The sequence below is a fragment of the Chenopodium album genome, chromosome 6, assembly GCF_948465745.1.
Source record: "Chenopodium album chromosome 6, dcCheAlbu1.1, whole genome shotgun sequence".
In the NCBI taxonomy this organism is placed as follows: domain Eukaryota; kingdom Viridiplantae; phylum Streptophyta; class Magnoliopsida; order Caryophyllales; family Amaranthaceae; genus Chenopodium; species Chenopodium album.
This window is the reverse complement of record NC_137839.1, coordinates 33,231,827-33,258,048: the sequence shown is the minus strand read 5'-3', so window position 1 is coordinate 33,258,048 and position 26,222 is coordinate 33,231,827. Positions and strand designations below refer to the sequence as shown.

General features: G+C 37.5%; 1 protein-coding gene across 1 annotated transcript; it reads left to right on the top strand.

Annotated features, from left to right (window-relative positions):
* The first annotated feature begins 206 nt into the window (after window positions 1-206).
* On the top strand, window positions 207-2,842 carry LOC145636873 (uncharacterized). Its single transcript, XM_081688411.1, has 3 exons — window positions 207-1,578; window positions 1,650-2,093; window positions 2,244-2,842. The coding sequence occupies exons 1-3, from the start codon at window positions 207-209 to the stop codon at window positions 2,840-2,842; spliced, it is 2,415 nt and encodes an 804-aa protein (XP_081544537.1).
* The last annotated feature ends 23,380 nt before the right edge of the window (window positions 2,843-26,222 follow it).

Sequence of the window (26,222 nt, the reverse complement as noted above, 5' to 3'; positions counted from 1 at the left end):
CTTTTTGAATCAAATAAAAGCTTTTTGAATCGAATGAAAGTTAAACATGGGAGTTTAGCTTTTTTATTCAACTTTGCTCAAGTTAGATTATTCTCTTTGAATCATGGGAGTTTTGCTTGCGTTGACTTTCTGTTGACTTTCTCTCCAAGGTGATTTTCATGGCGATTTGCAGCTAGGTTGGGTCTTCATCTAGCTCCTCCTTCTCCATGGCACGTAAGAAGAAAACTTCAACTCCACTTCCACAAAACTCTACTTATGCTCCGTCTGATAAGATTCTGGATAATCTGAAAAAATCTGGAATTTCTTCATCTGAACCGATTGCTGAAGAAGATGAGCTGGTAATTCCTCCTCCACATCTGGTGCATCCATCTGGTGGAATGATATCCAGAGGTGAAGTTAGGATACTGGAAAGGTCTTATAGAAGTTCGATTGCTCAATCTCAAGCTAGATCCAATGGAACAGTAGCTAGGGTTTCTGCGGTTACTGTTCCATTTGTTTCTAAGAAAAATCAGAACCCGATAGCTCCTTCTGCTGCTAGTACTGAAGCTTCTGGAGTTCCTGACAGCTCGATTCAAGCTCCTGAGGCTGCTACTGAAGAATGGAAGGATTTATTCAAAGGGAAGCTCAATGCTAAAGGGACATCTCTATCTTTTATTGCTCCTGAGATTAGAGATGGCAAATCGTTTGCTAAGCTCAGCTTTGCTGAAATTAGTGAAGGTAATAAGAAATGGGGTAATGCTATTATTTTCTATGTTGTTGGTTATTCCCCTACTATTTCTGCTGTTTCTAAGTTTATTGCTGATAATTGGAGTAATATAGCTAAACCAAATATTTTTTGGCATGATGAGGGGTATTTTATAATCAACTTGAAATCTGTTGATGATAAGAATGCCATTTTATGTTCTGGTCCTCATATGTTTTTTGGTAAGCCAGCTATTGTTAAAGCTTGGTCGGATAAGTTTGATTTTCATGCTGAAATATTGAGAACTATTCCTTTATGGGTTAAAATTCCTAATTTGCCATTGAACTGTTGGGGAGCTAAAACTCTAAGTAGAATTGGCAGTTTGATTGGTGTTCCAATCTGTGCTGATGAATGTACTTCCAGGCAGCTTAGAGTTTCTTTTGCTAGACTTCTTGTGGAAGTTGATGTTACTAAGCCCCTGCCTAACTCTGTTTGGGTTGAGAGCCCTTCTGGTCAATTGATTGAGATTAAGGTCCTTTTTGAATGGACACCCCCATTTTGCAACAAGTGTAATAAGGTGGGGCATGATTGTGCTGTACCTCAAAAGAAGAAGCAAACTGGTGGCCAAAAAGTTGTGCAACCTCTGGTTAGGCAAGTTTGGGTACCTAAGAAAACCAAACCTGCAGAGAATAAAGCTTCTGAATCTGTCAAGGTCACTCCTGAAGTTCAAATTCAGTCAGAAGATTGGCAAGTCCCTGGGAAAAAATCAAAAATGAAAGCTAATAGAAAGATTTCTTTTCCTGTCTCAAGCTCAAATACTTATTTTCCTCTGGTTCATGAAAGGGGTGATATAGATGATATTGCTGATGGAAATGATGATCCTACTAAGGGTGAAGGTAATCCCTCTTTGGGGGGATGTTAGTCCTCTCATGGAATATTAGGGGTCTTAATGACCCTGGGAAGATAGCTTCTGTTAAGAAGCTACTTTCTGATCAGAAAGCTGACATTGTGTGTATTCTGGAAACTAAAGTTAAACAACAAAAATGCATGGATATTCAGAGGAAGTTTGGTAACTCTTGGTCTTGGCATTGTAACTATTCTGGCTCTACTAAAGGTAGAATTTGGGTGGGCTGGAAAGTTGATTATCTTACCTTGGATGTTCTGACTTCTACTGTACAGTTTGTTCATTGTCTTCTTAGTACTAAAGATTTGCAGACTCAAATTTTGATTACTTTTGTCTATGGTCTCCATACTATTCATGATAGATTGCAGCTTTGGGATGGTCTTAAAGGGCTTCCTGCTACTCTCTTGCCTTGGTTATGTACTGGTGACTTTAATTCCATTTTATCTGCTGATGATAGGCTGAATGGAGCTCCTGTCTCAGATTATGAGACTAGAGATTTTCAGCAATGTATTGATGATTTAACCCTTGTTGAAATAAAATCTAAAGGGTCCTTTTATTCCTGGTGTAATAAAGCTCATGTGGGTCCCAGAACTTTTTCTAGGATTGATAGGGGATTTGTAAACTAGGAATGGATTAATTGTTATGGTCATGTTGAAGCTCTCTATTTGCCTCTCTCTATTTCTGACCATAACCCCATTGCTTATGAGATTCTTCCTGCTCAGCTTGGGAAGGGGAAACCTTTTAGGTTTATTAACTTTCTTGCTGACCATAACAATTTCTTGGCTGTTATTGAGAATACTTGGCAGACTGGTACTGGTAATGTCTGGTACAAGCTTAAGCAGATTAAGAGTGCTCTAAAATCTCTAAATATTCAGAAATTTGGTGATATTCATGCTAAACTTGAGGCTGCTCAGTACCATCTTTCTGACATTCAGCAACCGATTTCTAATGATGTGATGAATACTGACCTGTATGCTCAGGAAATGGAAGCCATTGCAAATGTGAAGTATTGGCTGAGTATTCAAGAAAGTGTTTATAAGCAAAAGTCAAGAATAGACTGGATGCAGCTTGGTGATGGTAATAACCATTATTTTTTCTCTATCTTGAAGCAGAGGCAAAGTAAGAACAGGATTGATTCTATTTTCAATGAGCATGGTGATTTGTTGAAGACCCCTGTTGCTATTGAAGATGAGATCACTAGTTTTATAAGAATTTGTTGGGTACCAGAGCCACTGCTCTTCCTGGGGTTGATCTAAGTACTATGAGAAGAGGTAGGCAAATGTCTGCTGCTTCCCAGAACTCTCTTATTTCTCCTGTCACAACTGATGAAATTGATTTGGCTCTTAAAGGTATTGACAATACCAAAGCTCCTGGCATTGATGGTTTTAATGCTTTCTTTTTTAAAAAAGTTTGGAGTGTTGTGAAAGAAGATATTTATGCCAGTGTTTTGGATTTTTTTAACACTGGGAGATTGTCAAGGCAATGGAATTAAACAACTGTTACCTTAGTTCCTAAGGTGCAGAATCCTACTTATGCTAAAGATTTCAGGCCAATTGCATGCTGTACTGTTCTGTATAAGCTAATTTCCAAGATTTTAACTTCTAGATTGGCTTCTATGCTTCATGAGATCATTGATAATGCTCAGGCTGGGTTTATTCCTGGTAAACATATTGGTGACAATATTTTGCTTGCAACTGAATTGATTAAAGGGTATGGGCATAAGTATATCACTCCAAGGTGTATGCTCAAGATTGATCTCAAAAAGGCTTATGACTCAGTTGAGTGGAGTTTTCTTGAAACTGTCATGGCTGAACTTAGCTTCCCTGCTCAGTTTATCAGTTGGATAAAAGGGTGCCTTTGTACTGTCTCTTTCTCTATTTTGATCAATGGGACCCCCTTCTAAGCCTTTTCCAGCTAGGAAGGGTCTTAGACAGGGTGACCCCATGTCCCCTTTTCTTTTTGCTATTGGGATGGAGTACCTTTCTAGGTGTCTCTCTGACTTACAGCAGAACCCAGACTTCAATTACCACCCTAGATGTGAGAAAATGAACTTGACCCATCTCATGTTTGCTGATGATCTTTTGATGTTCTCTAGGGCAGATGCTGGTTTTGTTTCTCTTCTTTTCCAAGCTTTTACTAAGTTCTCTGAAGCTTCAGGACTTGCTGCAAACTTGGATAAGAGTGAGGTCTATTTTGGAGGCTTATCAGAGGATGAGCAAAGTAGTCTTAGAGCTCTGATTGGGGTTGCTCCTGGCTCTATTCCTTTTAGATATCTAGGAGTTCCTTTATCTTCTAAAAAGCTCACTATTGCTCAATGTAAGCCCTTGGTGGACAAGGTAACTGCCAGGATTAATGGGTGGACTGCAAGACATCTTTCCTATGTTGGTAGGTTACAATTGGTGAAGAGTGTTCTTTTTGGGATTCAGACATATTGGGCTCAGATTTTTGTCCTTCCCAAGAAGATTCTTAAAGAGATTAAATCAAGATTTAGAGTGTTTCTCTGGACTGGGAAAGCTAACCCCTCTAAGAAATCTCTTGTTTCTTGGTCTCAAGTTTGTCTGCCTAAAGTGAGTGGGGGGTGGAACCTTATTTCTCTCCCTGAATGGAATCTTGCTGCAATTACCAAGCTGTTATGGGATTTGGCTCATAAGGCTGATAGCCTTTGGGTTAAATGGGTTCATATTTACTATTTCAAATGGAAGCCTTGGTGGGGTATGCCTGCTCCCAAGAAATGTTCTTGGGTGCTTAAGAGAATTCTCAAATGTAGAACTATCATTGATAGTATTGGTAGCTGGGATTCTGTTATGTATGGTGGGAAAGTCAAGATAAAAAAGATTTATCACTGCATTATTGATCAGGTGCCTAAAGTGACTTGGAGAAGAGTTATTTGTAATAATCTTGTCTCTCCAAAGAGTTTATTTATTACTTGGCTTGCTATTAGAAATAGGCTAGTTACTAAAGACAGATTGCAGAGCTGGAATATTCAATGTGATCCCATCTGTTTTTTGTGTGCTCAGAGCTTGGAATCAGTACAACATCTTTTCTTTGATTGCTCTTTTAGTACCAGCATTTGGAAAAAGGTTCTTGCAGTGTTTTTTGTGTCCCTGGTTGCTTTTTCTAACACCCTTCATAAAAGGTGGTTGGATTTTGCTTGCAGGATCTGTCTCCTTTTCCCTAGTGAACCCTTCCTAGAAGGTGGCACTTTGGTAATAATAATTTCAATTTACCAAAAAAAAAAAAAAAAAAAAAGTTAAACACAATCTAAAAAAGCTTTTTGAATCAAATGAAAGTCAAACACATCCAAACAAAGCTTTTTGAATCAAAAGAAACTCAAACACATTCAAACAATGCTTTTTGAATCGAATGAAGGTCAAATGCATTCTACAAATCTAATTGAATCAATTGAAAGTCAAACATATGCGATCAAAGTTTTTTTAATTAAATGAAAGTCAAACACATTCAACAAAAGCTTTTTGAATTAAATGAAAGACAAACACAGTAAAACAAATTTTTTTGAATCGAATGAAAGTCAAAGAGATTCAAACAAAGCTTTTTGAATGAAAAGAAAGTTATACATATTCAAATAAAGCTTTTTAAATCAAATGGAACTCAAACACATTCAAACAATGCTTTTTGAATCCAATGAAGGTCAAATGCATTCAACAAATCTAGTGTAATCAATTGAAAGTCAAACACATGCAAACAAAGCTTTTTGAATTAAATGAAAGTTAAACACATTCAAACAAAAGCTTTTTGAATAAATTAAAAGTCAAATCCATTTAGGAAAGCTAATTTAATTAAATGAAAATCAAACACATTCAAACAAAGCTTTATGAATCAAATAATAGTCAAACACATTAAAACAAAGCTTTTTAAATCAAAAGAAAGTCAAACACATTAAAACAAAGCTTTTGAATCAAAAGAAAATGAAACACATTTAAACAAAGATTTTTAAATCGAAATGAAATTCAAACACATTGAAACAAAGCTTTTTTATTTAAATGAACATCAAACACATTAAAACAAAGATTTTTGAATCGAATGAAAGTCAAATACATTCAACGAAGCTAATTAAATAAAATGAAAGTCAAACTGAATCAAAAATAGTTTTTTTAATCAATGGAAAATCAAACACATTCAACCAAAGCTTTTTGAATCAAATGAAAATCAAACACATTCAAACAAAGCTTTTTGAATCAAATCGAAGTAAAACAGATTCTAACAAAGATTTTTGAATCGAATGAAAGTCAAACACATTTAAACATATAATTATGAATCAAATGAAAGTCAAACATACTAAAACAAAACTTTTTGAATCGAATGTAAGTCGAACACATTCAAACAAAGCGTTTTGAATCAAAAGAAAGTCAAACACATTCAAACAATGTTTTTTGAATCAAATTAAAGCAAACACATCTAAACAATGCTTTTTGAATCAAAAGAAGGTCAAATACATTCAATGAATCTAATTGAATCAATATAAAGTCAAACACGAGCGAACAAAGCTTTTTCAATTAAAAGAAAGTCAAACACGTTAAAACAAAGCGTTTCGAATTAAATGAAAGTCCAGCACATTCAAAAAAATCTTTTTGAATTGAATTAAAGTCTAATGCATTCAAGAAAGCTAATTTCATTAAATGAAAGTCAAACACATTCAAACAACGCTTTATAAATCAAATGAAAGTCAAACACATTAAAACAAAGCTTTTTGAATCAAAAGAAAGTCAAACGCATTTAAACAAAGATTTTTGAATTCAACGAAAGTCTAACACATTCAAACAAAGCTTTTTGAATCAATTAATAGTCAAACACATTCAAAAAAAGCTTTTTAAATTAAATGAATGTCAAACACATTAAAACAAAGATTTTTGAATCGAATGAAAGCCAAATACATTTAACGAAGCTAATTGAATCAAAAAAAGGACGAACAGATTCAAACACAGCTTTTTGAATCAAAGGAAAATCAAACACATTCAACCAAAGCTTTTTGAATCAAATGAAGGTAAAACACATTCAACCAAAGCTTTTTGAATCAAATGAAAGTAAAACACATTAAAACAATGCTTTTTGAATCGAATGAAAGTCAAATGCATTCAACGAAGCTAATTAAATCAAATGAAAGTCAATCACATTCAAACAAAGCATTTTATAAAAGTCAAACCCATTAAAACAAAGCTTTTTGAATCAAATAAAAGTTAAACACATTCAAACAAAGCTTTTTAAATCAAATGAAAGTAATACACATTCAAACAAAGCTTTTTGAATCAAATGAAAGTTAAACCCATTCAAACAAAATTTTTTGAATTAAATAAACGTCAAACACATTAAAAAAGACTTTTGAATCGAATTAAAGTCACATGCATTCAACAAAGCTGAGTTAATCAAATGAAAGTCAAACACATTTAAACAAAGCTTTATGAATCAAATGATATTCAAACACATCAAATCAAAGCTTTTTTAATCAAAGGAATGTCAAATACATTCAAACAATTCTTTTTGAATCTAATGAAGGTCAAATGCATTTAACACATCTAATTAAAGCAATAAAAAGTCAAACACATGCGAAAAAAGCTTTTTGAATTCAATGAAAGTGAAACACATTCAAACAAAGCTTTTTAAATTTAATGAAAGTCAAACACATTTAAAAAATGCTTTTAAAATTGAATGAAAGTCAAACACATTCAAACATAGCCTTTTGAATCAAAAGAACGTCAATCACATTTAATCAAAGATTTTTGAATCGAATGAAAGTGAAACACATTCAAACAAAGCTTTTTGAATAAAATGTAAGTCAAACACATTCAAACAGAGCTTTTTGAATTAAATTAATGTGAAACACATTAAAGCAAAGATTTTGAATCGAATTAAAGTTAAATACATTCAACGAAGCTAATTAAATCGAACAAAAGTCTAACAGATTCAAACACAACTTTTTGAATTAAAGGAAAATCAAACACATTCAACCAAAGCTTTTTGAATCAAATGAAGGTCAAACACTTTCAAACAAAGCTTTTTGAATCAAATGAAAGTAAAACACATTAAAACAAAGCTTTTTGAATCGAATGAAAGTCAAATACATTCAACGACGCTAATTAAATCAAATGAAAATCAATCACATTCAAACGAAGCATTTTAAATTAAATAAAAGTCAAACCCATTAAAACAAAGCTTTTTGAATCAAATATAAGTCAAACACATTCAAACAAAGCTTTTTGAATTAAATGAATGTCAAACACATTCAAACAAAGCTATTTGAATTAAATGAAAGTAAAACACATTAAAACAAAGCTTTTTGAATAAAATGGAAGTCAAACCCATTCAATAAAAGCTTTTTGAATTAAACGAACGTCAAACACATTAAAAAAAGCCTTTTGATTCGAATTAAAGTCAAATGTATTCAAACAAAGCTAATTTAATTAAACGAAAGTCAAACACATTTAAACAAAATTTTATGAATCAAATGAAATTCAAATACATTATATCAAAGCTTTTTTAATCAAAGGAAAGTCAAATACATTTAAAAAATTCTTTTTGAATCGAATGAAGGTCAAATGCATTCAACGAATCTAATTGAATCAATAGAAAGTCAAACACATGCGAACAAAGCTTTTTGAATTAAATGAAAGTCAAACACATTCAAACAAATCTTTTTAGATTTAATGAAAGTCAAACACATTGAAAAAAAGCTTTTTAAATCGAATTAAAGTCAAATGCATTCAACAAAGATAATTTCATCAAATGAAAGTCAAACACATTCAAACAAAGCTTTATGAATCAAATTAAAGTCAAACACATTAAAATAAAGCTTTTTAAATTGAATGAAAGTTAAGCACATTCAAACAGAACTTTTTAAATCGAAATAAAGTCAACACATTAAAATAAAGCTTTTTGAATCAAATGAACATCAAACACATTCAAACAATGCTTAATTTTCTTATCGAATAAAGATCAAATCAATTAAACGAATCTAATTTAATCAATTGAAAGTCAAACACATGCGAACAAAGCTTTTTGAATTAAATGAATGTAAAACACATTCAAATAAAGCCTTTTGAATTAAATGAAATTCAAACACATTAAAACAAAGCTTTTTGAATCATATAAAATACATTCAAACACATTAAGTCAAATACATTCAAACAATTTTTTATGAATCGAATGAAGGTCAAATGCATTCAACGGATCTAATTGAATCAATTGAAAGTTAAACGCATGCGAACAAAATATATTTGAATAAAATGAAAATCAAACATTTAAACAAAGCTTTTTGAATTTAATGAAAGTCAAACACATTAAAACATAGATTTTTGAATCGAATGAAAGTTAAAAACATTCAAACAAAGCTTTTTGAATCATATAAAAGTCAAACACAATCAAACAAAGATTTTTGAATCAAATGAATGTCAAATTCATTCAACGAAGCTAATTTAATCTAATGGAAGTCAAACTGATTCAAACATAGCATTTTGAATCAAAGTAAAATTAAACACATTCAACCAAAGCTTTTTGAATCAAATGAAGGTTAAACACATTAAAATAAGGCTTTTTGAATCAAATGGAAGTAAAACACATTTATAAAAAGCTTTTTGAATCGAATGAAAGTCAAATGCATTAACAAACTAATTAAATCAAATGAAAGTTAAACTCATTCAATCAAAGCAATTTATATCAAATGAAAGTCAAACACATTCAAACGTAGCTTTTTTTTTCAAATGAAAGTCAAACACATTGAAACAAAGCTTTTTGAATCAAATGAAGGTCAAACGCATTCAACAAATCAAATTGAATCAATTGAAAGTCAAACATATGCGAACAAAGCTTTTTAAATTAAATGAAAGTCAAACACATTCTAACAAATATAATTGAATAAATTGAAATTCAAACACTTTTAAACGAAGCTTTATGAATCATTTCGTTTAGAGAAAGAGGGGTGCCTTCTAGCCCTTTGCCCGTTGAATGAACCTTTTAGTGGTCGTCCTTGATTGATTTGGGAAGGGGTGCGAAAGAGTTCAACAACGCTGGCAAATTAAACCATTTCCATGGCTTGAAACTCGTGGTAATTCATAGGAAAAAACCCTAAACCTAAAGTCAAACACATTAAAACTAAGCTTTTTGAATCGAATGAAATTCAAACACATTAAAACATAGCCTTTTGAATAAAAATAAAGTCAAACGAGTTTAAAAAAAGATTTTTGAATTGAATGAAAGTCAAACACATTGAAACAAATCTTTTTGAATCAAATAAAGGTCAAACACATTAAAACAAAGCTTTTTAAATCGAATGAAAGTCAAATACATTCAACGAAGATAATTAAATCAAGTGAAAGTCAATCACATACAAACAAAGCATTTTCAATTAAATGAATGTCAAAACCATTAAAACAAAGCTTTTTGAATCGAATGAAAGTCAAATACATTCAACGAAGCTAATTAAATCAAATGAAAGACCATCACAAAGCATTTTAAATTAAATGAAAGTCAAACCCATTAAAACAAAGCTTTTTGAATCAAATTGAAGTCAAACACATTCAAACAAAGCTTTTTGAATTAAATGAATGTCAAACACATTCAAACAAAGCTATTTGAATTAAATGAAAGTAAAACATATTAAAACAAAGCTTTTTTAATCAAATGGAAGTCAAACCCATTCAATAAAAGCTTTTTGAATTAAACGAACGTCAAACTCATTAAAAAAAAGCCTTTTGATTCGAATTAAAGTCAAATGCATTCAAACAAAGCTAATTTAATTAAACGAAAGTCAAACACATTTAAACAAAATTTTATGAATTAAATGAAATTCAAATACATTATATCAAAGCTTTTTTAATCAAAGGAAAGTCAAATACATTCAAAAAATTCTTTTTGAATCGAATGATGGTCAAATGCATTCAACGAATCTAATTGAATCAATAAAAAGTCAAACACATGCGAACAAAGCTTTTTGAATTAAATGAAAGTCAAACATATTCAAACAAATCTTTTTAGGTTTAATGAAAGTCAAACACATTCAAAAAAAGCTTTTTAAATCGAATTAAAGTCAAATGCATTTAACAAAGATAATTTAATCAAATGAAAGTCAAGCACATTCAAACAAAGCTTTATGAATCAAATAAAAGTCAAACACATTAAAATAAAGCTTTTTAAATTGAATGAAAGTCAAGCACATTCAAACAGAGCTTTTTTAATCAAAAGAAAGTCAACACATTCAAATAAAGCTTTTTGAATCAAATGAACATCAAACACATTCAAACAATGCTTTTTTAATCTAATAAAGATCAAATCCATTAAACGAATCTAATTTAATCAATTGAAATTCAAACACATGCGAACAAAGATTTTTGAATTAAATGAATGTAAAACACATTCAAAGAAAGCTTTTTGAATTAAATGAAATTCAAACACATTAACAAAGCTTTTTGAATCATATAAAATACATTAAAACACAATAAGTCAAATACATTCAAACAATTTTTTATGAATCGAATGAAGGTCAAATGCATTCAACGAATCTAATTGAATCAATTGAAAGTTAAACGAATGCGAACAAAATATATTTGAATAAAATGAAAGTCAAACATTCAAACAAAGCTTTTTGAATTTAATGAATGTCAAACACATTCAAAAAAAGCTTTTTAAATCGAAATAAAGTCAAATGCTTTCAACAAAGCTAATTTAATCATATAAAAGTCTAACACATTCAAACAAAGCTTTATGAATCAAATGAAAGACAAACACATTAAAACAAAGCTTTTTCAATCGAATGAAAGTCATACACATTCAAACAATGCTTTTTGAATCTAAAGAAAGTTAAACACATTCAACCAAAGCTTTTTAATCAAATGAAACTCAAACACATTCAAACAATGCTTTTTGAATCGAATGGAGTTTAATTGCATTCTACGAATCTAATTGAATCAATTGAAAGTCAAACACAAGAAAACAATGCTTTTTGAATTAAATGAAAGTCAAACACATTCAATGAATAAAGGTTAAATGCATCCAATAAAGCTAATATAATGAAATGAAAGTCAAACACATTCAAACAAAACTTTATGAATCAAATGATAGTCAAACACACTAAAACATAGATTTTTGCATCGAATGAAAGTTAAACACATTCAAACAAATCTTTTTGAATCATATAAAATTCAAACACAATCAAACAAAGATTTTTGAATCTAATGAATGACAAATACATTCAACAAAGCTAATTTAATCTAATGGAAGTCAAACTGATTCAAACATAGCTTTTTGAATCAAAGGAAAATCAAACACATTCAACCAAAGCTTTTTGAATCAAATGAAGGTTAAACACATTAAAATAAGGCTTTTTGAATCAAATGAAAGTAAAACACATTTATAAAAAGCTTTTTGAATCGATTGAAAGTCAAATGCATTAACGAACTAATTAAATCAAATGAAAGTCAAACACATTCAAACAAAGCATTTTAAATCAAATGAAAGTCAAACACATTCAAACATAGCTTTTTTTTTCAAATGAAAGTCAAACACATTCAAACAAAGCTTTTTGAATCAAATGAATGTCAAACACATTCAATAAATCAAATTGAATCAATTGAAAGTCAAACATATGCGAACAAAGCTTTTTAAATTAAATGAAAGTCAAACACATTCTAACAAATATAATTGAATAAATTGAAATTCAAACACTTTTAAACGAAGCTTTATGAATCATTTCGTTTAGAGAAAGAGGGGTGCCTTCTAGCCCTTTGCCCGTTGAATGAACCTTTTAGTGGTCGTCCTTGATTGATTTGGGAAGGGGTGCGAAAGAGTTCAACAACGCTGGCAAATTAAACCATTTCCATGGCTTGAAACTCGTGGTAATTCATAGGAAAAAACCCTAAACCTAAAGTCAAACACATTAAAACTAAGCTTTTTGAATCGAATGAAATTCAAACACATTAAAACATAGCCTTTTGAATAAAAATAAAGTCAAACGAGTTTAAAAAAAGATTTTTGAATTGAATGAAAGTCAAACACATTGAAACAAATCTTTTTGAATCAAATAAAGGTCAAACACATTAAAACAAAGCTTTTTAAATCGAATGAAAGTCAAATACATTCAACGAAGATAATTAAATCAAGTGAAAGTCAATCACATACAAACAAAGCATTTTCAATTAAATGAATGTCAAACCCATTAAAACAAAGCTTTTTGAATCGAATGAAAGTCAAATACATTCAACGAAGCTAATTAAATCAAATGAAAGACCATCACAAAGCATTTTAAATTAAATGAAAGTCAAACCCATTAAAACAAAGCTTTTTGAATCAAATTGAAGTCAAACACATTCAAACAAAGCTTTTTGAATTAAATGAATGTCAAACACATTCAAACAAAGCTATTTGAATTAAATGAAATTAAAACATATTAAAACAAAGCTTTTTTAATCAAATGGAAGTCAAACCCATTCAATAAAAGCTTTTTGAATTAAACGAACGTCAAACTCATTAAAAAAAAGCCTTTTGATTCGAATTAAAGTCAAATGCATTCAAACAAAGCTAATTTAATTAAACGAAAGTCAAACACATTTAAACAAAATTTTATGAATTAAATGAAATTCAAATACATTATATCAAAGCTTTTTTAATCAAAGGAAAGTCAAATACATTCAAAAAATTCTTTTTGAATCGAATGATGGTCAAATGCATTCAACGAATCTAATTGAATCAATAAAAAGTCAAACACATGCGAACAAAGCTTTTTGAATTAAATGAAAGTCAAACATATTCAAACAAATCTTTTTAGGTTTAATGAAAGTCAAACACATTCAAAAAAAGCTTTTTAAATCGAATTAAAGTCAAATGCATTCAACAAAGATAATTTAATCAAATGAAAGTCAAGCACATTCAAACAAAGCTTTATGAATCAAATAAAAGTCAAACACATTAAAATAAAGCTTTTTAAATTGAATGAAAGTCAAGCACATTCAAACAGAGCTTTTTTAATCAAAAGAAAGTCAACACATTCAAATAAAGCTTTTTGAATCAAATGAACATCAAACACATTCAAACAATGCTTTTTTAATCGAATAAAGATCAAATCCATTAAACGAATCTAATTTAATCAATTGAAATTCAAACACATGCGAACAAAGATTTTTGAATTAAATGAATGTAAAACACATTCAAAGAAAGCTTTTTGAATTAAATGAAATTCAAACACATTAACAAAGCTTTTTGAATCATATAAAATACATTAAAACACAATAAGTCAAATACATTCAAACAATTTTTTATGAATCGAATGAAGGTCAAATGCATTCAACGAATCTAATTGAATCAATTGAAAGTTAAACGAATGCGAACAAAATATATTTGAATAAAATGAAAGTCAAACATTCAAACAAAGCTTTTTGAATTTAATGAATGTCAAACACATTCAAAAAAAAGCTTTTTAAATCGAAATAAAGTCAAATGCTTTCAACAAAGCTAATTTAATCATATAAAAGTCTAACACATTCAAACAAAGCTTTATGAATCAAATGAAAGACAAACACATTAAAACAAAGCTTTTTCAATCGAATGAAAGTCATACACATTCAAACAATGCTTTTTGAATCTAAAGAAAGTTAAACACATTCAACCAAAGCTTTTTAATCAAATGAAACTCAAACACATTCAAACAATGCTTTTTGAATCGAATGGAGTTTAATTGCATTCTACGAATCTAATTGAATCAATTGAAAGTCAAACACAAGAAAACAATGCTTTTTGAATTAAATGAAAGTCAAACACATTCAATGAATAAAGGTTAAATGCATCCAATAAAGCTAATATAATGAAATGAAAGTCAAACACATTCAAACAAAACTTTATGAATCAAATGATAGTCAAACACACTAAAACATAGATTTTTGCATCGAATGAAAGTTAAACACATTCAAACAAATCTTTTTGAATCATATAAAATTCAAACACAATCAAACAAAGATTTTTGAATCTAATGAATGACAAATACATTCAACAAAGCTAATTTAATCTAATGGAAGTCAAACTGATTCAAACATAGCTTTTTGAATCAAAGGAAAATCAAACACATTCAACCAAAGCTTTTTGAATCAAATGAAGGTTAAACACATTAAAATAAGGCTTTTTGAATCAAATGAAAGTAAAACACATTTATAAAAAGCTTTTTGAATCGATTGAAAGTCAAATGCATTAACGAACTAATTAAATCAAATGAAAGTCAAACACATTCAAACAAAGCATTTTAAATCAAATGAAAGTCAAACACATTCAAACATAGCTTTTTTTTTCAAATGAAAGTCAAACACATTCAAACAAAGCTTTTTGAATCAAATGAATGTCAAACACATTCAATAAATCAAATTGAACAATTGAAAGTCAAACATATGCGAACAAAGTTTTTTGAATTAAATGAAAGTCAAACACATTCTAACAAATATAATTAAATCAATTGAAAGTCAAACATTTTCAAACGAAGCTTTATAAATCATTTCGTTTAGAGAAAGAGGGGTGCCTTCTAGCCCTTTGCCCGTTGAATAAACCTTTTAGTGGTCCTTGATTGATTTCGGAAGGGGTGCGAAAGAGTTCAACAACGCTGGCAAATTCCACCATTTCCCTGGCTTGAAACTCGTGGTAATTCATAGGAAAAAATCCTAAACCTAAAGTCAAACACATTAAAACTAAGCTTTTTGAATCGAATGAAATGCAAACACATTAAAACATAGCCTTTTGAATAAAAATAAAGTCAAACGAATTTAAAAAAAGATTTTTGAATTGAATGAAAGTCAAACACATTGAAACAAATCTTTTTGAATCAAATAAAAGTCAAACACATTAAAACAAAGCTTTTTGAATCGAATGAAAGTCAAATACATTCAACGAAGCTAAAATCAAGTGAAAGTCAATCACATACAAACAAAGCATTTTCAATTAAATGAATGTCAAACCCATTAAAATAAAGCTTTTTGAATCGAATGAAAGTCAAATACATTCAACGAAGCTAATTAAATCAAATGAAAGACAATCACAAAGCATTTTAAATTAAATGAAAGTCAAACTCATTAAAACAAAGCTTTTTGAATCAAATGGAAGTCAAACACATTCAAACAAAGCTTTTTGAATTAAATGAATGTCAAACACATTCAAACAAAGCTATTTGAATTAAATGAAAGTAAAACACATTAAAACAAAGCTTTTTGAATCAAATGGAAGTCAAACCTGTTTTGGGTGTTTTTGTCCCTCGGGAGAGTTACGTCACGAAGTCTGATCCAGCTGAGCTGTACCTGCAAAATAACGGAGACTCCGGGGGGTTGGAGCTCTGCCTCCGACGGTCAAGTTAGTAACTTAAAACGGAATAAAGAGAACGGAAATCTAGGTGGGTATCTGCTCGGATTCCAAGCTTAGGTGTTTCTCTGATGTGAGAGAATGCAAGTGTAATAAATGGTAAAACGTGCCCTCAAAAAGAGGGACATCTTCCAATTTATAGGGTCCTTGGGAATTGTGCCCCTGATTAGGTCACTGTACCCTAATCAGTGGTGGGCTGCGCCGCTTTGCGGCTTTCTCGGGATTTGGGCTTGAAGGCCGCCTTTTTCCCTTAATTTCTGGAGTGACACGTGTCAAGCAGGGATTGGTCCACTTTGGGCCATCCTGGGGCTGACACGTGTCATCCTCTGATTGGACCACGTGGCGGGGTAAAATTACCCTAACCATTTGCCCCTCACAGATGTGACGTGGCACGCCACGTGGCATCTGTGACACATGTCACGCTCCGGTTGGTGGTAATTTTACCATTAAAGAGTAACCGTTCAACTTCCGAGTAAATTACGGAAATGCCCCCGTATTTACCCTCTATATATAGCCGTTTTACCCTCATAATTTTGTACGTTTACAAAAACTTTCTAGAGAGAAAACTTTGAGAGAGCAGAAGTCATCCGTCTGAGTCAGGCGCAAGCAAGAGAGCTCGTTTTCTACCGACCCAGCCGGATCCGCCTAGTTTCAGATTTAACTTCAAAAGGTACCGTCTCTGCCCCTCTCAGCTCTTTTTCTTTTTTCACCGCTTGTACATATTTCTTGCAATAAATGGATGCATCACCAACACACACGGCACAGCCTAGGTTAGAGTCCAACCGGTCACAAGGGACGGCTGAGTCTAGGACTGGGAGTGTCGTCTCGGGGTGTTGGGACCACCCTTTGCCTTGGATTCCGACCAGTTATGTGTCTGTGCAGGACATCATGGCTCGGACAATGCAGACGGCAACTGATCCAAATTACAAGAGCGAAGGCTCAGGCGGCCAAACGCCTGAGGGAGAAACGTCTGGTCAGGGAGGCCAGACGGCTCTGGAGAGACCCCCTCCGCGCGCCCCTTCAACTCCTGCTGATTCCTTCTTGGAGGAATGCGACCAAGGCGGCGACGAGGCCGCCTCTGCCCCCTTGAATCAAAGTGAGGAGGAGACGGAGAGCGACAACTCCGCCTCTACCTCTGAGAGCAGTGACGACTTACCCCCGCTTCCGGATAGCGAGGAGGAAGAAAGGAAAAAGTGGAACGAGAAGGATGATCCTTTCAACATCCACGTCTCCTCCAAGGAACGGATCCAAATGGAGGAAAACTTGAAGAATTTTACTAAAATGCACCCGCTAGGAGACGGGTATAGGATCCGGGTGCCGCCTGAGAATGGCACCGTCGCCTGGGAGGACGATGAATAGAACGCCAACAGCTATTTTGGTTGTTATGAGGCGGCGTTCAAGGCTGGTCTCCGCTTTCCCCTTCACCAGGCGGTGAAGGCAATTTTGAGAGGCTACGGCCTCGGAGTCTGGCAACTTACCCCCAACTCTTGGACAAACATTCTGGGGTATGTTGCCGCCTGTGAGTTCCAGGGGCTTAACCCCGGCTGGGAGGCTTTTGCTAGTATGCATTATCTTAGCAGAAGCCTAGGCGGCTGGAGGGCGTGGTACACTCTAACCACACAACCCCAATATATGATGACCTTGGACAAGGTCTCGAAATTCGACGGCTGGAAGCACAGGTTCTACTTGATGTCAGCTCCAACCAAACGGGAAAATTACGAATTCCGTCTGTACAATAAGAAGCCCGACTTGTTGGGCCGGAAGTGCGCTCTTCCCTGGATCCCAGAGGAAGATTTTGACAAGATCATTGAGGCAGACTTTTTCGGCCTCACAGACGCAACTTTGTCAACCGGGGAAACAATAAAAGTTCCCAAGAACTGGATCCCCAAGAGCGCCTGGTTCAGGGACGAGTGTTTCCTAGCCGCCTGCGGGCTAGGACACATGTTTACCAAACGTATGCGCCTGAGTTTATATCCGTCTGTAGTAGCTTTTTATTAGAATTAATTTATGATATTGACCAACTTCTCTTTTTGCAGAAGAAGCATTAAAAATGTTGCAGTCGGAGAAGACTCCTAAGCGATCCTCTGATGTCATCCGCAAGGCGCTTGCGGAAAAGGCTGCGGCTGAGGTCAAAGCCAAGGTAACTAACGCCTGACCCTTTCATAAGTTGATCTTTTAAAATCATTTTTCCCAGATGCTAACCATAACTTTGGTTATTTTTGCAAGGAGGAGAGGTTGGAAAGTCATTTGAGAAACAACTCAAACGGGCTAGGGAGGAGAACTCTACCGTTCTCAACAAAATCAAAAAATCCACCTCTGCGTCAACTCCTGGCGCCTCAGCCGGGCATCAGCAGATGCGGATAGCGGGGCGAAACGAGAAGATAGGCGGCAACTTGTGCCTTGATCTCGTCAACCCCTTATCAGCAGCCGCGTGGTTCACCACGCCTGCAAGCGGTTCCCGCTTGGCCGGCTCTGAAGGTAAGAACCCTTTTGAATCCCCGCTTAAGCTGGGGTGGCCTTTACGGGTGAAATCCCACTCTCAACAGACGTCATCTTCAGACGGCCGGCAACAAATAGGTGCTGCCTTAGTTTCGCACTCATCACGTATTGATTGTGGTGCAGATCAATCTCCCCGCTGGCCAGACGTCCAGAAGCATGCCAAGGCCATGCTGGAAGCCGTCCGGAAGAGGGATAAGGACAATATCCCTGGGATAGAGACGTTCAATCTTGAACGCATTCTATCCCTTCTGGCTGAGGTAAGAAACTTGTCAATTCAATTTTATTTTATTTATTTATTTTATTTATTTTTTATTTTTTTTCAAGTGTTTTACCCCGCCTGCAATACTTATACCGCCTGACTTTTTGCAGGCCATGCTGCGGGTGGACGGGCTTAAACGTCCTTATTCCCGTAAACGGGAAGAGGTAAAAAGGGCCAAGAAGTCCGCCATAGACGCTGATAATATTGCTTTACACTCGACTATCGTAAATGAACTTGAAACTAAAGCAATCATTATGACACAGGCGTCTAGAATCCAGCAGCTGGAGTCAGATCTGGAGGCGGCCAAGCAGCGGGCGACGGATGCTGAGACGGCTAAGAAGGAGGCGGAGGAGGCCCAGAAGAAGGCGGATGAGAGCGCCAAAAAGGCTGATGAGGCGCTCAAGAAGGCCTAGACGGACCTTGGCACACTTAAAGGTGTTTCCGAAGAGAACACCAAACTGAAGACCAAGGTTCAAAGGCTGGAGAAGGAGGCTGCTCAGGCTCAGACAAACTTTGCAGCAACCCTGGAGGCGGAGCAAAACCGCCTTGTTACTGAGAGTGACGCTAACAATGACGCCCGTATGAAGATTGCCTGGGTTGCCTTGTACCCAGACGCGGATTACAGCGTCTGGGCATTGGCGCACAGCTATGCCGAGTACGTGGTGTACTTGAGAGAACAAGGTGAGCCGGAGCCTGCCTCTTTCGAAGCCTGGGTCAACTCCAACAACGAGCCGTCCGCGCCTGAGCTACCTGGTCCTGGTGAAGCACAGGAGATACCCTCAGATGATGAGGAAAAGGAGGAGGACCAGGAGGCACCGTTTGCAGGCCAGAAGTGACCATTCAGCGGCAGTATGCCAATCTCTGCTTTTTATTTTTTCTTTTATTCAGCGGCAGTGTGCCAAAACTTGTTTTTTCCAGCCTGCGTGCCGAGTATCCTTGTATTTACCGGCTGTGGAGCCGTGTTAATTAACAATTTCTTTCTCCCGGACGGTGTCCGGTTAACATTTTAATCCACTACAACCGTTTGGTTGGGTGGACTTTTATGAAATGCACCGACTGAGTCGGTTTTGATCATTCTGAATTTTTATTTTGTGCAAATTTTAATTTTTCATTTTTGCCTAACTTATCAAAAGCATGCGGCGATTTTTTGCCTAACTAACCAATAGTCTGGCTGTCCTTGCCCCTGGACGGCTGTGTGGTTGGTTTCAAGTGGAGTTGGTTGATTGACTTGAAAACGTCTGATGCTGCAAAGAGTATGATATGTTTGTAAGTCAATCAATCACAGTAGTGATTGCCCCAAACCAAGCGTACAGCCGTACACCGACAGGCGTTCCAGTTACTACCCAGACGGTGCTTATCCGTCTTGGTAGAGATTTCATAGCCATTGCACGACTCCTTTGCCCCAATTGAGGTAGGAATTGCAATTTTGGAATAAATAACCTAAGTGAGTTCGTCAGCCGGTGACCGACTGATGCCCCAGGGCATCCAGTATTCGGCAACTTGATCATTCTTTACAGGTCATTTTGGTCAGACGGCTATGAGTTGACCAATTTGGTCGTTCAATTTTTGCCGTCTGCATAGGTACGTAGAACCGACAAATAGTCTGTCCTCTGCAACGATTGCACCCGGAGGAGTGTCGCCGGACACCTTTGTCCATGTTGGGACAGGCGATTTTATAAAATGAGCAACCATCCGGCCATTTTAGCCTCTGGTCTTGTTTGAGACCGGTTGTATAGCCACTAAACGTTTTTATGCTTAGTTTTTAGTCGAAGTATTGAATTTACACTAAGTATCGAACTTAGTTGTTTAAACAAACGAGTCTGTTTGGGTATTACCTAGACGAACAGGCAATTATTTAATCTTACCAGGTATCAAACTTGGTTAGGTAAAAGAAAAATCCGTCTGAGTATTACCCAGGCGGATAATCAAACTTAGTTAAATGAACAAAGTATCAAACTTAAATAAATAAGAGATCCGAATATCCGAGTATTACCCAGGCGGTCAAACAAATGTATCCTTTACTAAGTGTCGAACTTAGTTAGGTAAATGAAAAATCCGTCTGGGTATAACCCGGATAGGTAATCAAACAATAACTCAATTTTGCAAACAAAGTCTGAATCTTCATTAATTGACTCACTGTTTACAAAAAGTTTACATTCTCAGAAGTACTACTTTTTTATATTGTCTACATTCCAAGTTCTAGGCAGGCGCCTGCCGTCTGGAGTTTCCAGACGGTAGGTGCCGTCTCTCACTTCCTCATAGATCCGGTAGGGGCCTTCCCAATTTGGGGTTAGCTTTCCCAGCTCATTTTCCCTACCGGTTGCCTCCATTTTTCGTAACACTAAGTCGTCAACTTTCAAGGGACGCTTGTGTACTTTTTTGTTGTAGGCTCTAGTCATTCTCAGACGGTAAATCTTATGACGCAAGGCGGCATTGCCCCTGCGTTCTGGGAGTGAATCCAATGCAAGGCGCATTGCTTCCCAGTTTGCCTTTTCATCATATAGCATGACTCTGAGAGTCGGCTCGTAATGTTCGATGGGCAAGACGGCTTCAGCACCGTAAACCATGAGAAATGGGGTTTCACCGGTTGCCCCTTTTGCTGTTGTCCGGATGACCTATAGGACATGGATTAGTTCTTCTGCCCATAAGCCACCAGATCTTTCTATTTTCTTCTTAATACCGTCTGAGATGAGTTTATTGAAGGCTTCAACTTGGCCGTTTGCTTGGGGACGGCCAACAGATGCAAAATAGCTTGAGATCCCCTGATCTCCCAACCAAGTTTTTAGCTGAGGCGTCTCAAACTGAGGACCATTATCAAACACCATAGACATAGGTACCCCATACCGGGTGATAATGTTCTTCCAAATGAAGGAAATTACGTCTGAGGTCTTGATGTTTTTAACCGCCTCAGCCTCCACCCACTTGGTGAAATAATCCACAGCCACCAAGATGTAGCGCTTTCCGCCTGGAGCAGGCGTGTAAGGACCTAGAATGTCCATGCCCCATTTTGCAAACGGGATTGGGATGTGGATGTCCGTCAGATCAGTAGCCGGACGGTGAATGAGTTTGCCAAATTTTTGGCACTTGTCACATTTCTTCACCAATTCCTTGGCGTCTGCCTCAAGAGTGGGCCAAAAATAATGTCGTCTGGCTCTGACGGCTAGGGACCTGCCGCCTATATGAGAGGCTCAGAATCCAGAGTGCAAGTCTTCGAGAACTTCTTTCCCCTTTTCTGGGGTGACACACTTCAACAAAGGCTTCAGAAACCCCGCCTTGAAGAGTTCTCCATTTTTCAACTCGAAGCTTGCAGCTCGCTTTTTCAGGACGGCTGCTTCCTGTGGCGAATCAGGAAGTGTACCGTCTGAAAGGTAGGCCCGGATGCCATCCATCCAGGTAGAGCTTTGGTCAAGAATTCCAATGGGATCCTCATGGATGCTTCTCTTTTCAAGAACTTCCCAAAAGACTGACCGAGGCGTATCATGGCAGGCGGAAGACGCCAGCTTTGACAATGCATCCGCCTGGTTGTTTTCCGACCTAGGCACTTGACTCAGACGGAATTCCTCAAGTGCCTTAGTCCCTTCTTTGACTGCCTGAAGATATTTAATCATAGCCGGATGAGTAGCGTCGTAGCTTCCCTCATACTGGCTAACGACCAATTGAGAATCAGAGTAGGCGTCAATTTTCATGGCCCCTGCCGCCTTACACATGCGAATGCCGGCTAGCAGGGCTTCATATTCCGCCTCATTGTTAGAGGCTTGAAATTTGAAGCGTAGTGCATACTCAAATCTGTCCCCTTCAGGAGACTCGTAAATTACGCCTACACCACAACCGTTCTTAGTAGATCTCCCGTCTACATACACTTTCCAAACCTGATCAAGATTATCCGGAGCCACCAGACGGGTCATTTCAACAATGAAGTCGGCAAACGCCTGACCTTTCACTGCCTTTCTTGGTTCGTAAGTGATTTCAAGACTTTGCATTTCAATAACCCATTTCAACATTCTCCCGGATGAGTCCAAGGTAGACATTGGCCGCTTGAGTGGCTAGTCGGTGTAAATCACCACCGGGTGTGCCAGAAAGTAGGGCTTCAATTTTTTGAAATCCATATACAGAGCAAGGCCAAAATTTTCAACCATGGGATACCGGAGTTCAGCATTTTTAAGAACATGGCTAATGAAGTAAACCGGGAGCTGCACGCCGTCTCGCTCAGCAAGGAAAACGGCACTGAGGGCATGATCTCAGACGGCTAAGTACATGTACAACGTCTCCCTAGATAAAGGACTGACCAACCTAGGTAGAGAATGTAAATGCTCTTTCAACCTCTGGAATGCCGCCTCAGCATCCTCCCCCCATTCAAATCTAGTCTTCTTCCTGATTGCTTGGAAGAAGTAGAGGCACTTGTCGCTTGACCGACTGAGGAACCTCCCCAAGGCAGCCAGACAACCGGTGAGCCTCTGCACTTCCTTGACAGAACGGGGTGACTTCATGTCTATCACCGCCTGTATCTTTTCAGGGTTAGCCTCTATCCCCCTTTGATCAATCAGGAATCCGAGAAACTTCCCAGACTCAACACCAAAGACGCATTTCTTAGGATTTAACATAACCTTGTGCCGCCTGAGGGTGGTGAATGTTTCTCGTAGATCAGCAAGGTGATCCGTCTGTAGCTTGGATTTGACTATCATGTCATCAATGTACGCCTCCACATTCCTCCCAATCTGATTAATGAAGACCGTATTAATCATCCGTTGAAAAGTGGCAGGCGCATTTTTCAAGCCAAACGGCATCACAGTATAACAGAATAACCCCTGATCAGTGACGAAGGCCGTCTTCTCTTGATCTTTTTTCCAAAGGGGTATCTGATGGAAGCCGGAGTAGGCATCCATAAAGCTCATCAAGGCGTGACCGGCTGTAGAGTCGACCAGACTGTCGATCTTTGGAAGCGGGTAACTGTCCTTTGGACACGCCTTGTTGAGGTTTGTGTAATCAACACACATGCGCCAGGTCCCATTTGGTTTCTTAACAAGGACCACATTGGCCACCCAGTCGGGAAAATTACAGGGCCGGATGAACCTGGCGTCTAGCAGCTTTTTGACTTCGGCAGCTGCCGCCTGACTTCTTTCCTCGCCGTGGTTTCTTTTCTTTTGTCGGATGGGCTTCTTTTTGGGGTCCACGGCGAGTTTGTGGACAGCGAGATCCGGGCTGACGCCTGGCATCTCTTCCACTTCAAAGGCAAAAATGTCTTTGAATCCCTTCAGCAGACGGTGCAAGCTTGCACCCAAAGTAGCATGAGCAACCGTCCAAACCTTCACAGTACGTTCTGGACGGCTTTCATCCAGAACGAGATCAATACTTTCACCAGCCGGTTGAGGGCGGAGCTCATCTGACCGTTCACCGGTCAGTGATTGCTATTTTTTCTCTTTCTTCACCTCCATCAGCAGAGGTGCCTTTCTTTTCTTCCCGGCTGCTGGTGGGATAGGCGCAGAGTCGGCATCCTTGACATTGTCAAGGTCTATTGGTTCCTGGCCTTCTGGGGCCACAGTGTCTCTGACGGCTGAGAGATAACACTCTCGGGCCGTCTTCTGATCCCCATTTAGGGAACCCACAGTGCCGTCATCCCTCTCATACTTGGTGAGCATGAGAGATGGGATGATTACTGCCTTGGCTACGTTGAGGGTCGGCCGGCCAAGGATAATGTTGTAGGCGGTCAACTCCTCAACGACCAAGAATCTGACGACAATATGTCGTCCTTGGCCCTTCTCTCCCAGCCGGATGGGTAAGTCAATTCTTCCGGCTGGGTAGACCATCCCACCCCCGAAACCAACCAAGGGGTGGGTGACCGGATGCATGCTGCTGACGTTATATTTCAGCTTTTGCAAGCACCGGAGGCTGATGATGTCTGATGAGCTGCCGGTGTCAATAAGGATTCTTCCAACCAGTTGGTTGGCAACCTTACATTCAATGACAACCGGGTCATCATGCGGACGGCGGACGCTGCCCCTATCCTTCTCAGTAATCAAGACGTCTGGGAAGGAGGTGCTTGCAGACGCCTACTCATCATCATCCTTGTCCATCTTTCGAAGATGGCTCTTGGTGCCCCGGATGGTAGGGCCACCACAGGAGAACCCGCCTGCTATTGTGTAAACCAGCTCCTTATCGGTATCCGAGCTACTAGCAGGCTGGGGGGTAGTCTTGGAGGACTGACCCTTGTTTTTCTTTTTTGCCCCGGCTGGGGACTTAGAAATGTAGGACTTCAACAACCCTTTGTCAGCCAGACGGTCCAACGCCCGCTGAAGACTGAAGTAGTCGTTGGTGTCATGGCCGACCTCCTCATGGAACTGACAGAATTTATTTTTGTTCCGTGACTGGACAGAACTCTTCATAGGATTCGGCTTCTCAATGGACAGCCAGTCCTTTACCTCCATGAGGATGGAGTTTCAGTCTTTATTAAACTCGTACTTGGGGACGTACGGTTTAAACTCTTTCTTTTTCTTCTGGGACGGCTGGTCTGAGTCAGTAACCGCCCAGACTTCTTTTCTTTTCTTGATCTCTTCTTTGTTTTTAGCCGGCTGAGCAGACCGGCTGTCTTTCTGCTTGTCGGACTTTTTAGAGTCCGACTGGCTACCAGGCGAGCAGAGGTCGGTAGCTTGAATGTAGCTTTTCGCCTCCCTCAGGGCCGCCTGTAAGGTGAAAGCCCCTTTTTAGACTAGGTCGAACTTAACGGTCGACCCGTCTCTCAGACCTTTGAAAAAGTCTGTAAAAGCTACCTCGTCAGACAGTCCTTGAATCTGAATTCTTATCAGATTGAACCGCCTGACATATGAGCGCAGCCCTTCTCTCTCTCCCTGCTTAACAGTGCTCAAATCAAGGCTTGTTTTCTTAGCATGGATGTTCATTGAGAAGTTGGAAGCAAACAGGAAGGCGAGCTTCCTGAAGCTATCGATGGACCCGGCTGGCAAATTGCCAAACCATTGCTGGGCAATGCCCTTCAATGTAGCCGGGAAGCACCGACACCAAGTGGCATCATCCAACCCCTGCAGATACATGAGGTTGGTGTATGTCATGAGGTGGTCTTCCGGATTGGTGGTATCATCATAGGTACCAACCAATACATTCTTAACCTTGGCCGGCTGGGCCGCCTCAGTTATCTCCCGGGTGAACGCAGAAGGCTGTTCACCCAGGCGCAGCAGACGAAGCTGCCAGTCCAATGGCTGGACATTTGGATATGCCGCCTGACCTCCAAAGAAGGCCGGCTGCATGAAGTGAGGAGGATACTGTCCGTAAGCCTGAGTAGGCACATACGGTACAGCTCCAATCATGTGAGGGCCAGAATGGACGGTATTACCGCCTGTCTGGCTCTCATGCAAGGAGGGTGCACTCCCTGCAGAAATATTGTTGAAGTTGTCAGGAAAGTTCGACGTTGAAGCCGACTCAGACAGCGATTGGTTTCTCTTCCGGTTAATGATCTCCCGGGCGTCAAGAGTTGATTTTTTACTTCTCACCGGCTGCTGCGTCCGGCGAGTGTTATTGGTGTTCTTCCCAGGAAG